At 39.3% G+C, this 14,784-nt stretch overlaps 1 protein-coding gene across 8 annotated transcripts in view; it reads right to left on the minus strand.

Moving 5' to 3' along the window:
* LOC137197516 (NACHT, LRR and PYD domains-containing protein 12-like) overlaps positions 1-14,784 on the minus strand; it is an 80,884-nt gene that overhangs the window by 37,985 nt on the left and 28,115 nt on the right. For 3 of the 8 annotated variants that reach the window (XM_067610979.1, XM_067610975.1, XM_067610977.1), the window contains 2 exons: positions 8,439-8,612; positions 7,608-7,778 (listed from right to left, as the gene is read on the minus strand). The exons of 2 other annotated variants lie outside the window; for them this stretch is intronic. In XM_067610979.1, coding sequence (XP_067467080.1) covers positions 7,608-7,778; positions 8,439-8,612 — 345 coding nt within the window. Of the gene's footprint in view, positions 1-4,889; positions 6,695-7,607; positions 7,779-8,438; positions 8,613-14,784 lie in introns of those variants that run through there. 3 more of the 8 variants (XM_067610976.1, XM_067610978.1, XM_067610983.1) reach the window with 2 other exon arrangements.

The following is a 14,784-nucleotide window of genomic DNA, read 5'->3' on the forward strand; positions in this document are numbered from 1 at the left end:
AAACAAATTTTCTCGTTTCCTCTCCTCGCTTGGTTTCCTTGCGTCTCTCCTGCATCCACGTTGGAGGGACTAAGACGCAAGTGAAGGAAACGTGGATGCAATTTAAGAGACTTCAGGTGCACCTGTTGTAGTTTCACCATGACAGACTCACGTCAATAACATCCGTAGTCGCATAATTACGTAGCCTCGTGTCACTGCAGTCGATTGTCTTTTCCTAAGTTCTACTTTAAATCTTTTTTTCACCTCGTGACGTTTCCTATCGAGGTCAAGCAAAAGTGATCAGAAAAAGACGGTAGGAGGGACTTTTTTTGACCGCAGCCGACATCTGACTAAAATCCAACAAACAGACTTCAGATAAACACCTGTGTGGTTCTTACCTGTGACTTCTCTCGATTTTAACGGCAGCAGTGAGTCACGTTACGTCACTGTGATTTTTCTGACACAGTTTAATCAGCTCAACAGTTAATCAGTAAAATAATCATCAGGTTGATCAATAATGACAGTAATCATTATTTGCAGCGCTAATATTAACACTCACCCTGCATCAGACTGCTTCCTGTTTCTGCTCTGGTGACTCTCAGGGTTCCTCCCGGATTGCTCTTCCCGCTTTGTGTGTGTGTGTGTGTGTGTGTGTGTGTGTGTAAGAGAGGTAATGTGTTGCAGGTCATCAATCATTAACAAAGATCTAAAATTACTCTGAACTTTACAAGTTAACTCACAGCTCAAAGTGTGAGCAGAGAATTTAATTGAAGATGTTTCTGATCAAATGTCTGACTGTTAGTTGACTGTTAACCACAGTCACCAACACACACATTTCCTCATTTTACCAAAACAAATTAACTTTTTCATAAATCTGTTTGTATCCACAGATGAATTAAAAAACTCCACAAAGAGACTAAACCACCTGACAATGAAATAATAATAATAATAATAATAATAATAATAATAATAATAATCTTAATAATCATGTTGTGTCACTAATGTTTCTCCTCCAGCAACAACAGTCAGACTTAAAGGACGAGTTCACAATTATTCAAGCTTTTAAAATACAACACATTGTTAAAGATGAAACCAGTGGTTTCCAACCTTTTTGTCTTTTGACGTCTTACAAAAAGCAGTGTGTAGTCGGGGTCACATTTCACATGTCTATGAGTTGTTAACAGCTCCACCAAATAGTGATTTTTCCCTCTAAACTTCTCACATGCTTTCATTTCAATAAATGTTCAAATGATCCAATATTTCAGCAAAAATCAAAGATTAGAGAAAAAGTCCAAAAACTGAAAACAGATTTGTGTATCAGAACTTTGTTTTTTCTTCTTTCCTCTCCCATTAATCATCTCACCACCCCTCAGATTTATCTGCTGACCCTTTGGAGGGGCCCCGACCCCTAGGTTGGGAACCACTGGACTAAACTAGCTAACTGTATATAAAGTAGTGTAAACTAGCTCCACCTCCAGCAGCTACAACAGTAACATGCTGCTCTAACACTGATGCTTCACTATTAATAATCTAATGATGTCATATATAATAATATATCAGTCAGAGGGACCAAACCACTACTTTAACTGCAATACTTTAACTACATCAAGCTCATAATACTTATGTACTTTTACTGCAATACTTTAACTACATCAAGCTCATAATACTTATGTACTTTTACTGCAATACTTTAACTACATCAAGCTCATAATACTTATGTACTTTTACTGCAATACTTTAACTACATCAAGCTCATAATACTACATGTACTTTTACTGCAATACTTTAACTACATCAAGCTCATAATACTTATGTACTTTTACTGCAATACTTTAACTACATCAAGCTCATAATACTTATGTACTTTTACTGTAATACTTTAACTACATCAAGCTCATAATACTTATGTACTTTTAATGCAATACTTTAACTACATCAAGCTCATAATACTTATGTACTTTTACTGCAATACTTTAACTACATCAAGCTCATAATACTTATGTACTTTTACTGTAATACTTTAACTACATCAAGCTCATAATACTTATGTACTTTTACTGCAATACTTTAACTACATCAAGCTCATAATACTTATGTACTTTTAATGCAATACTTTAACTACATCAAGCTCATAATACTTATGTACTTTTACTGCAATACTTTAACTACATCAAGCTCATAATACTTATGTACTTTTACTGCAATACTTTAACTACATCAAGCTCATAATACTTCCTACTTACTATAATAAAACCTAAATACTTGTATGTGGACGGTTGAGAGCTGAGGAAGATCAGATAGTAACTCTTCAGTGTGTCAGAAGCTTCGGTCAAATCAATAAAAAGAGCTGCACAGTATCTCAGTGTCTCAATAATGTGGTTGTTTGTGGTTCTGTGTTGTTTTTAAAGCCTGACTGATGCTCAGATAAATGATGGGCTTTTGCTCTCCTGATGCTTTCATCTGTTTCTGTCGTCATGTTGGTTCAAACAGGCCAATATGTTGCTGTTAGCATGTTTCCATCTGTCAGATCAGCAAAAACTAATTTCACTCTGAGCTGAAGGAGAAAAACTCAGAGATCCACTTTAAAATACGAGGACGCGGCTCCGGACGGGATTTAAATGACAGGAGGAGCAGCCAGTTGACTGAGAAACAGTCTGTAATTATTACTGAACAATGAGCCTCACACAGAGAATCACTGACACTACAGACACTGAAACAGACTCTCTGGTGTCTGAGAGACTGGAAACAGCGAACCTGCTTCCATCCAGAGATAACTAAATCCACCTAGCAGCTCCTCTAAAGCTCATTGATGAACAGGAGATATCTGCTTTCTGTCATTTCTAAGAAATTCTATTCACCTTGTATATGCTTCCTTTAGGTAATATTATTAGGAAACACTCCATAAATTTTCATTGTTACGCAGATGACACCAAATTATATTTATCAGTGAAGCCAGATGAACCCAATCAGTTAAACAAACTCCAAACATGCCTTAACGACATAAAGACCTGGTTGAACTGCAATTTTCTACTACTAAATTCAGATAAAACTGAAGTTATTGTGCTTGGCCCTAAACACCTTAGAAACACATTATCTAATGATAAAGCTACTCTGGATGGCATTACCCTGGCCTTCAGCACCACCGTAAGGAATCTGGGAGTTATCTTTGATCAGGATATGTCCTTTAACTCCCACATAAAACAAATTTCAAGGACTGCCTTTTTTCACTTACGTAACATCACAAAAATCAGGCACATCCTGTCCCTAAAAGATGCAGAAAAACTAGTTCACGCATTTGTTACTTCTAGGCTGGATTATTGCAATTCCTTATTGTCAGGCTGCCCTAACAAGTCTCTAAAGACTCTTCAGCTGGTCCAGAATGCAGCTGCACGTGTTCTGACTAAAACTAGAAAAAGAGATCACATTTCTCCCATTTTAGCTTCACTACATTGGCTTCCTGTAAAATTTAGAATAGAATTTAAAATCCTTCTCCTAACTTACAAAGCCCTTAATGGTCAGGCACCATCATATCTTGAAGAGCTCATAATACCGTATTATCCCACTAGAACACTGCGCTCCCAGTATGCAGGCTTACTGGTGGTCCCTACAGTCTCTAAAAGTAGAATGGGAGGCAGAGCCTTCAGCTATCAGGCTCCTCCTCTATGGAACCATCTACCGGATTCAGTCCGGGGTGCAGACACCCTCTCTATGTTTAAGAGTAGGCTTAAAACTTTCCTTTTTGATAAAGCTTATAGTTAGGGCCGACCAGGCTCGCCTTGGATCAGCCCTTAGTTATGCTGCTATAGGCCTAGACTGCTGGGGGACTTCCCATGATGCACTGAGCTCCTCTCTCCTCCTCCTCCTCTCCATCTGTATGGATTCATGTAACATCAATGCATGTCACTAACTTTGCTTCTTCCCCAGAGTTTTTTGTGCTTTCTCATCTCACAGGAAAACCTGAGTCCCGGGCCGAACCTTCGCGGTCCTTCACAGTCCTGATGGCATCCTTCCCTGGCTGTTGCTGCTTGTGCTTGTTGTTGTTGTGATTTTTCTTCTTCTGTCCCCCCTCCCCCTTTCCCTCTCTCTTTCTCTCTCTCAACCCAACCGGTCAAAGCAGATGGCCGCCCACCAAGAGCCGGGGTCTCTTGGAAAAAATGATCTGAGCTGTAAATCTTCCCTCTTCACAGTCTGACTTGTAATAAATATGCAGTTATATTTTACTTTACGGAACAAATCAAATATAAATATAATTTTTGTACATGTTAAGAAACGTGTTGATCAGTGACAGAGCCAGGCTAGCAGTTTCCCTCTGCTTCCAGTCTTTATGCTAAGCTAGGCTAATTAACTTCTTACTCTATTTCTCCCAAATGTTGAACTGTCCCTTTAACAAACTGTCTCAGATCATTTCACAGACTCTGGATCTGATTGGATGATCTTTTTCCTTCAGTTTGTTGTTGCTGATCCAGTTCTCTGACCTCTGATCTGCTTCTTCTTCTCTCACATTAATATCTATAACTGTTGTTTTCATACTTTAATCTGATTGGAGGATAATTCCCACTTTGGATGATAATTGAGGCTCCTCTCTGTAATCCAGCTGCCTGCGTCTTTAAGCTCAGATTGTTTTTCATCCTGTTTTGCAGCGGTGACACTCTCTCTATGTTTTCCTGCAGACCAGAGGTCAGATTAAAGGATGTGTCCGTCATTAAATCCACCTTTGTGTTTGTACAAGAGAATTAATCACCTGCAACCTGCACTCATATATGGACTGTGGGAATTAGAGAAACACCTGTATGCTGGATTTTGGAGTAAATATTAATGAATACAGGGTTCATTGTACTTTAGATATTGAGTGTGTGGTCTCATCAGTCATGAATGTGTCTATATACAGTAGATGCTTAACAAATACAAAGCGATGAGCTCCGGTGTCCCTGTGTCTCCAGTAGTCCAATCAGTGTAGTCCATCCTGAAGGAGACGGGGAGCCAGTGCAATGAAAACAGAATTGATGTTATATGTTGGTGTTTTCACTCTCATCAGGATCCTGGCAGCTGTGCTCTGAATGTTCTGGAGCTTCTGGATGCTCCTGCCAGGATCCCTGTGAAGAGCACAGAGCAGTAGTCCAGTCTGGAGGAGATAAAGACACAGACAAGTTTCTCTGCATCTGACAGGGTTAGAGAGGGCCAGAGTTTACAGATGTTCTCGAGATGGTGGAAAGAGGTTTTACATAGATGTCTTATATGGTCATCAAAGGTCAGCTGAGGGTCAAACCTAAAAGCCAGATTAGTAATTGAGGAGGAAAGGGGGATGTGCTGGCCGTCAAAGGTAAGATGAGGTTTGGGGGATGACTGAATCTTGTGTGGAGCACCAATAAGGAGAGCTTCAGTTTTGCTGCTGTTTAACTGGAGGAAATTTGTGTTCATTAGCCACAGAACTTTCTGACCCAAACAGCTGATCTGCAGCATAATACAGTGTACGGCATGTGCAGGAATACAGAAGTTCTACTGTTGAGAAAATGTAGTGCCAAAGGAAAGGGCTGTCTGACGGCAAGGTAAAGAAGTGAAAATATTCTAAATATAGCATTCACTTAAACTGATATTGATTTTTTTAGGTGGCTAAAATATGTTTTGCTGCTGGACTCATTCAATGCAGTACATTGCTTAGCTTCTATGCCAGATAATGAGCATGATGAGGGTCCTCAGTTACAGCCCACTAAAACTTTTACTTGAATATAATCATGTCAGCTGCACAATGAAGGATATTTCAAGTTCATTACAAGAGGTCAAATATTTTTACAGGCTTATTTTTTATTGATGCTCCTTCAAGTAACAGCAGAGCTATAGCCTGATATTTGAGAGAGGAGGATGCACCTGAGCAATATGTTTCTATTGTTACGCTGTATTTACCTTCATGTAGAGAACACAAGTTAACTTGGGGTGTAGTTGAAAGAGGAACTGGACAGTGGAAGAGAAGATGTTCTTCATGGAGAGGGTTTGCAACATGTGCACGATGCAGCACTATTACAGAAACCATGTGGCTGAACTAAAATCATTTCACACAGCTGAGTCAAATTACCTGTTATCTTCATTAACATATAGGCTAAATTTATTTCTCAGGCTTTCTTTACACTTTGTAAATATCATCTCATAATGAATTTTGGCATCAGTTTTGTTCCGTAACCTTGGTAAGTTACCTGCCTGGTTACCTGCCTATACACATAATATACTAAATTACCACTGTTTCATATTTCCAGCTGAGACTGTGAGAAAACTACAACACGTCATCATTATTTCTACTTTGCTGCTCTGACAGTGTTGAAACAGCGACGTCTCACTCTCCCAGGAGTAATCCTTCTCCTGCTGACAGTCACAGTAAATTCTCTTCTGCTTCATTAGCCTAACTAGTTTTGGGTCCTCGGTTGACTCTGAGTGTGATTCGGAGACGCTTGATAAATATGGGCCCAGGGTCAGAGTCTGACTTATAAAACCTGTTATTTAATCTTTTCTGCATCAAACAGCTCATGTAAAACACATTTGTAAAGTGCTAATTCAACAAAATCCAGAGATAACTGTTCAGTTTGTAGTCAGTTAAGAAACTTAAGTGAAGATGACAAAATCCAGATCCAGACTTCGGTCCAAATGGATCATCAGGATCCAGCTGATCCTCTCTCAACACTCATTCCTGGATGTTCACTCACACTCACACAGAGATCATCACCATCTGATGAGAGAAGAAGAAACAACAGAGGTCATAAATCAGTGTTTAGTGAGACTCACTTCATCAGCTGTCAGTCAGTGATGCAGCACATCCAGTATAAAGAGCAGCAGGGACTTCAGTCCTGTTCAGACCAGAAGTGGAACAGCTGTGCAGTGTAGTCAGCTTCCTTTCAGCTCTCATGTTAATGTGTTGAAGTGAACACACTGAGCTCCAAGCTCACACACCTGCACAGACTTTTGCTATCAAGTCTGTTTACTCTGCAGATTTCACTCAAGTACACTGAGGAAATAAATCAATACTGCAGGAACAGAGACATTCACTCATCAGTTTACTGATGGATTTACTGTTGATACATGTGAACTGTTAGAAAAGTTTAAAAGCTACAGAGTCTCTGTGGGATTTGAAGATCTTTCCTGCTGTTAAATCATCACATGACAATCAGTCAGAGCTCTCAGCTAAACACCTGTTGTGATTCCTGGACTTCAGCAGAGGTTCTGGTCTGTATGAAGACCACATGGTTACTAAACGTAATGATGCTTCTGTGAAATCAGAGCCATTGATTTTCAGGCTGCAGTCAGACTGATCTTAGAACTCTGACAAAGATGAACTGATCAATTCTTTAGTGTTGAAATGTGAGAACAAACACTTTCATATCAGATTTGATGGTAGGACAGTTTGATGATGAGGACCACTGTCTCTATACATCTTGTAAGGCTGTCAGCTGTAATCTGACTGTCACTCTCTCTGTCCAATCCTGAAGCCTGTCACAATTCTCCTCTCATAGCTTCACTGAGAAAAGCAGCCACTGAGAAGGTTAGAGGTTCACCAGGAAATACTGGATCTTTGCTTTGATGCTATCTGTCTCTAATACAACACTGCTGAAACCAGCACAGACAGATTCCAAATTTCTACTGACCTCAGAGCCTCCAGTCTACAGTGTGGACTCTCCAGAAAATCACACAGCTGCTTCAATCCTGAAGACAAGTTGTTGTCACTCAGATCCAGCTCTCTCAGATGGGAGGGGTTGGACTTCAGAGCTGAGAGCAGAGAATCACAGCTGGTCTCTGACAACCTGCAGCGCCACAATCTGAATAAAGAATAAATGACGTCACTTTAGAAGGCAAAGTTCCTGCTTGAAATCATTCAATGTTTCATAATCTGTTCAGAGCTGAAGAAGGTTTAGAATGTAGAAGTTTAGAAAATGGAAACTCCAAACAGCTGAACACAACAGGATACAGGTTAATGCTGATTCATAAAAATGAAACACCTGAATTGATCTCTCTGTCCCTCTGTGTGCGTGAGTGAGAGAGAGAGAGAGAGAGAGAGAGAGAGAGAGAGAGAGAGAGAGTATATGTGTGTGTTTATGTGTTCTGAGGAATCAATATTAATGATCAGACATTATTCATTAAAACATATCAAAGAATATAATAAAGACATATTTCTCCTTCAGCAAGTAAACAATAAATCTAAAACAGAAATTAGTTGAGAGGATCTTCTATATACAGATGTGACTCTTTACCAAAAACTATAAACATTAATTGACTTTAACAACTAACAGTGAACATTTTCTACAGTTTCTTTTAGAATCAGTAATCTTTTATAACTACAGACAACTTTGTACAGTAAAAAAAAATTTATATGGAAAAAGAAAATAAACTACATGGATGTAAGGTATAGCTGTACATAAATTAGGTTCAGTTGTTAAACATTACGATCTACAATAGAAACAGACAGTCAGTGAACTGACTTCAGAGTTTGCAGTCTACAGAGTGGACTCTCCAGAAAATCACACAGCAGCTTCACTCCCGAATACTGAAGTTCATTGTCACCCAGATTCAGCTCTCTCAGGTGGGAGGGGTTGGACTTCAGAGCTGAGACCAGAGAAGCACAGCTGATCTCTGACAACCTGCAGCCACTCAATCTGAATAAAGAATAAATTATGCAAATCAAAATACATTTATAATTCAATCAGATGTGTTCAGGTTTTAAATGTATAGTTCAACATTACTATGTCCTAATCAATGAGCTATTTCCTTAAATAAGCAGAGTGACTTTGTCATTGTGTTATTATGGATCATCATCATGTCAGCCCTCTACAGACATCATCCAAATGTCACCACAACATTCAGACACATATTCATGTCAACACTGATTCATAAAATGCTGATGCTGAACTCAGTCAAGTCTGTTCTTAGAGGATCAATTTGAAATAATATTGGACTAAAACTTGTTCATTATTTATTATGATCTCCTTCCTGTATTTGGTAGATTAGAACATGTTATTGGTGGCAGTAATCATTCCTCTTGTCCATACTGACTGTGAAGTGGTCTCTTCCTAACACAGCTACACTGTAGGAAATGAGTTCATGAGTTCAGCTGAAGCTAATATGAGGCTTTGACAGTCTGGTAGTCTTGATTTGTCTGACTCAAAGTTACAGACTTTTTAATACAAAATTCCCTCTTTGAGTTACAATCCCTACACTGCAGCTCAGCAAGGGAACACTGAAGAAACACAAAGATACTTACTTGATAAGTGTAACTCAGACTGCTGAAGCCTCATATTAGTTGAAACTTTGGAAGTCATTTTTACACAGAACAAGATTGTGGATTTTGAATTCCTGAAAAAATGTAATTCTACAGATTTGGGCTCTGGCAAATCCCGAAAATGTATGAACCAAACATTTGAAACTTCAGTGAAGGATTTGAATTAAATATATAGAAAAAACAAAGCTACAGCCAGTGAACTGACCTCAGAATCTCCAGTTTACAGTTTGGACTTTCCAGTCCAGCACACAGAAGCTTCACTGCTGAATCCTGCAGGTTGTTTCCACTCATATTCAGCTCTCTGAGATGGGAGGGGTTGGACTTCAGAGCTGAGGCCACAACTTCACAATGAATCTCTGAGAGCCAACAGCCAGAAAGTCTGTCATGACACATATATGACAACATATGTTATCATGAAAGAGGACACTTTATATTTAATTCATGCATTTGATGACGAAACATTTTGACATTCTCTATTTTGATTAACATTTGCTCTACACATCACTGGTTCAGATAATCTTTATATGGCATGCGTCTTAACCAGTAGGTGACCATAGAACTCCTACTTCAGCTAATCCTGTCTCACAGTGCTTGAATGAAACAATTTTCTCATCACTCTTTCTCAAACCTGCAGACTTTTAATCTTTGTTTTGATTTAATATTGCATATGAAGGGAAAGAAAATTGAGTTACATTGAGGCTTCCATAATGTACACAGTCTCCACAAAGTTAGCATTAGGCCATCTTGATTAGAAAAACATTTTTACTGTCCACTGTTTTTAATTTGACTCCAGGATATTTTTACTCAGTTCAACTCAGCAAACAGCTGCAGTTGAGAAAGATCATCTCTGCTAACTGTGGCTGTCAGGTTCACATCCATAAGTGGGAAAATTTAGTGACTGTTGACAAACACAAATGAAACAAATGGCTTGACAATATTAGACCTGAGCATAATTAAGTATGAATATAATTAAATATTTATATATGCATGACAGATGACTGCATGACATTTAGTTGTCAACATTATTGTCTGAGAATATGAAAAGCTGTTTCAGCACACAAACACAATTAACAAACCTATAAGGTTGAATTATTTTTAACATGATGTCATCAGAAAGATGTTATCGGGATATCAGCATTAAAACTATAACATTGACCTTTAATGTGTCCAAATTCTACCATATTCATCAGACCTCTGTGCATTTCCTGCTACTATTCTTTTCTACACCAATAAGAGAGAAAACACCTGAGAGTTTCTTTCTGTGACAAACAGAATATAAGATAATGATCACGATAACGATATAAGATCCAATAATAACCAGAAATAAGTAGAATAACTATGTTCATTAACTCAACAGCTATAAACTCAACAAACTGAAAAATCAACATTATTTGTGTTATGGAATTTTCCATCTTTAGGGGTTACAGGTTGGAGTGACATTGGGTCAAGACGAAGCTTTGCGGTCACGCTGTAATTCTTTATCTCTCCTCGAGATGTCAGCTGTCTGTGATGTTTTGGTGAAAGCAGAAACCTCTCTCATAAAGAATATATCCGCATTGCCATGGTAAGCCAAGGTCAGAGAGGACCTTTCTAGACAACACAGATAGGTGGAATGTATAACCAAAATGTGTTGACAATGACCTGAGGCTCAATGCAACGTGATTTAAGATGTCACGGGTAAAGTGCAGTCCTTTGTTTAGAAATTAGTGAACCAATAAGACTAATTTTTCATATCGTAGGCTAATCTGCTTGGGTTAAAGACTAACACTCAGACTTTCAGAAGACAGAATGGAAAGAGACAGCATCGGAGCAAAACACTCTGGTGTTTACTGTTTTTGGTTCTCCACTTGGCCAAGTGCTTTCAATAAACATTTTCAGCATTAAGACATAAAAAGTCTTGTGTGCGCCTTTCTCCACTGCTGACCATCACTCAAAATATCCGCAACAATTTGCACTCACAACATTTGAAACAGCTCAAGAACATCTGTGACTAAATATAACTGACATATTATTTCAGCTATAAGCAAGCAGAGAACTATTTTAACAATAATAAGAATTTTATATTATTTATATTTGAAGAACCTAACTACTAATCTACACTGATTTGTAATGTTAATCACACCTGGACTTACTGAGCCTTTCTGCAGTTCCTCACAGCTGGGATCAGCCTCAGTTGTCCCTCCCCAGATGTGTTGTACTTCTTCAGGTCCAACTCATCCAGAACCTCCTCTGACATCTGCAGCATGTAGGCCAGAGCTGAGCACTGGATATCAGACAGGTATGTTGATCTGCTCTCTGACTTCAGGAACTCTTGGATCTCCTGATGTACTGAGCGGTCGTTCATCTCCATCAGACAGTGGAAGATGTTGATGTTTCTGTCAGGAGAGATATCGTTCATGTTAATCTTCTTCAGGTTGTTGATGGCTCTCTGATTGATTTCTGGACTGATCTCTGTCCAATCCAGCAGGTCTCCGAAGATACTTTGGTTGGACTGCAGAGAGAGGCCATGAAGGAAGCGAACAAACAGGTCCAGGTGGCCATTTTTACTTTTGAGAGATTTCTCCATGACTCTCCTCAAGAAGACATCCAGGGATGAGAAACTGTAGTAGTTTCCCAGCAAGCGTTTCAATACCTCTGTGTTCCTGTTGGTGTAACAGTGGTACATGTAGACTGCAGCCAGAAACTCCTGAACGCTCAGATGAACAAAGCAGTAGACTGTTTTCTTGAAGATCACACTCTCTCTTTTGAAGATCTGTGTACAAACTCCTGATAACACCAAGGCCTCAGTGACATCAAGCCCACACTGCTCCAGGTCTTTTTGGTAGAACATGATGTTTCCTTTCTCCAGTTGTTCAAACGCCAGCCTCCCCAGATTCAGAAGAACTTCCCTGTCAGCCTCTGTCAGCTCCTGTGGACTTGTCTCATGTCCTTCATCATACTTGTGCTTCTTCCTCTTAGTCTGAACCAGCAGGAAGTGTGAGTACATGTCAGTCAGGGTCTTGGGCAGCTCTCCTCTCTGGTCTTTACTCAACATGTGCTCCAGAACTGTGGCAGTGATCCAGCAGAAGACTGGGATGTGACACATGATGTGGAGGCTCCTGGATGTCTTGATGTGTGAGATGATTCTGCTGGACAGCTCTTCATCACTGAATCTCCTCCTGAAGTACTCCTCCTTCTGGGCGTCAGTGAAGCCTCGTACTTCTGTTACCCTGTTTACACATGTTCGAGGGATCTGATTGGCTGCTGCAGGTCGGGAGGTTATCCAGACGAGAGCCAAAGGAAGAAGATTCCCCTTAAAGAGGTTTGTCAGCAGCATGTTGACTGATGACTTCTGTGTGACATCAGACACGACCTCCTTCTTGTTGTTGAAATCCAGTGAAAGTCTGCTTTCATCCAGGCCGTCAAAGATGAACAAAACTTTCCAGTCATCCAGCTTTTCTGCTGTGACCTTCTGTAATGTTGGATGGAAATCATGGATCAGCGTGAGGAGACTGTACTGCTCATCTTTGATCAAGTTCAGCTCCCTGAATGAAAGCAGAATCACCAGACTGACATCTTGGTTTTCCGAGCCCTCTGCCCAGTCCAGAGTGAACTTCTGCACTGAGAACGTTTTTCCAACGCCAGCGACACCATTCGTCAGGACGACTCTGATAATGTGTTTATGTTGGCTGGGTAAGACATTAAAGATCTCATGACACTTGATTGGAGTGTCATGGAGGGTCTCCATCTTGGAAGCTTTCTCAAGCTGCCAAACCTCATGTTGGGTATTAACGTCTTTACTCTGTCCCTCTGTGATGTAGAGCTCAGTGTAGATCTTGTTGAGGAGGGTTTCACTCTCTGATTCATCAGTTCCTTCAGTCACATGTTGACATCTCAATCTCAGACTGACCTTGTACTTATTTAAAACCTCCTGCAGACCACTATCTGCTGAAAGAGAAGAAAAATATAGATCTATCAGTTTGTTTACATGCACTTATGTAACCAGATTACTCAGAGAAACCAGGTTAAGTGGGTAATCGGGGAATGTGTTAACATGCACAGTAGTAACCTGGTTACTGTAAGGCTGTGAACAAGCAACAAATCAGTGGTCATATTTCTCCTCTACACTGACCTTATTATCAAAGCATGTCTTCATTTTATCTATATTAGTGATAGAAAACATGTTAGTCAGAACTGAGTCAGAACTTTTCCTCACAGCATGAATGTGTCTGAATTCAACAAACAGTAAAATGTTAAGTGGTGGAAACCAACTTATTTACACTTCTAGGGGACACTTTGTCAGTTTCAGTTTTAGTTGGACTTTAAATACAAGGATAAATTGCTCTGTGTAAAACTAACTTTCCCTATCTACAGTCTTTTGTTAAGTAGATGTTATGTGTATACATGGCGGAGGATTTGATGTTCTCCGGGAGAAATCTACCTGCTGAAATAATACAAATAATAAAATAATAAATTTAATTTGCACCGCATTTTTCATTCATAGTGAAACTCAAAGTTTCTCTGATACAAAATCCCCATTACAGTAATCAGTGACAGTTACTCTGTAGGACCACCCATCAGAATCATGTCACTGCCCACCTGACAAGAGTTCATATATGTTTTCCACAGTGAGACCCACAATCTTTTAATAATCCAATGATGACTCCCCAAATTACCCCCAGTGTGAAATCAGCCTCCAGGAAGTACTGTATGTCTCAGAGTCACCAGTATTTGTTGGTCAGTGGAGGAGATATTACCAGATTTACTGTGGGCATCGGTTCGCTTAGTTATGTCTGAGTCATCATATGATTATTTAGTCTGACTTCATGTGTATCTGTCCTGTTACTTTTGAACCCCTTCGCAATTGCTAGTATGAATTGCAGTTTTGTGCTCCAATATTCGTTGTTTAAGAGGTCATTTGGATTGTCCAATGTATGCTAGACCACAGGGACATAACATGTAAATCACGTGTTGACTTGCAGTTTATAAATTCCTTAATAGGAATTTTCCTCCCAGTGTGGGGATGATTGAACAATTTCGTATTTGTTATATTGTTGCAGCAGGCACAGTTACCACATCTATACATGCTAGTGTCTCTTGAGTATCTCTTTTATTTGTGAAGCACAATGATTATATTCAGTAGAAAAACAAGCCTGACTTTGATTTTTTGTTTTTTGTGCATAAGACCAGAGATCAGAGTGAGAGGTGGTATTAGCATGTTGTATGGCTTTCTGAATAGAGTTGGAGGCATAGCCTCTTTCCTTGAACCTAGTAACCATGATGGTTTTTTTGGAGTCATAGTCATCAAGATCTGAGCAGTTATGTTTGAGTCTCAAAAATTGTCCCACTGGGTTAATATCCTTTCGATGTTTGGGATGATTGCTAGCAGCATGCAATATTTAATTGCGTTCCATGCCTTTTCAATAAATAGAAGTGTGAATGGCTCCAGTTTCATCTTTTCTATGGTTAAATCCCAATAATTGATTTTGCCATCTAGTGTATGTTCTTAATAGTGAATCAACGATGGTCAGTAACAGTGTTTTGTTAAGTTCCATTTTGTCTGTAATTTG

The sequence above is a fragment of the Thunnus thynnus genome, chromosome 14 (genome assembly GCF_963924715.1).
Source record: "Thunnus thynnus chromosome 14, fThuThy2.1, whole genome shotgun sequence".
Classification (NCBI taxonomy): domain Eukaryota; kingdom Metazoa; phylum Chordata; class Actinopteri; order Scombriformes; family Scombridae; genus Thunnus; species Thunnus thynnus.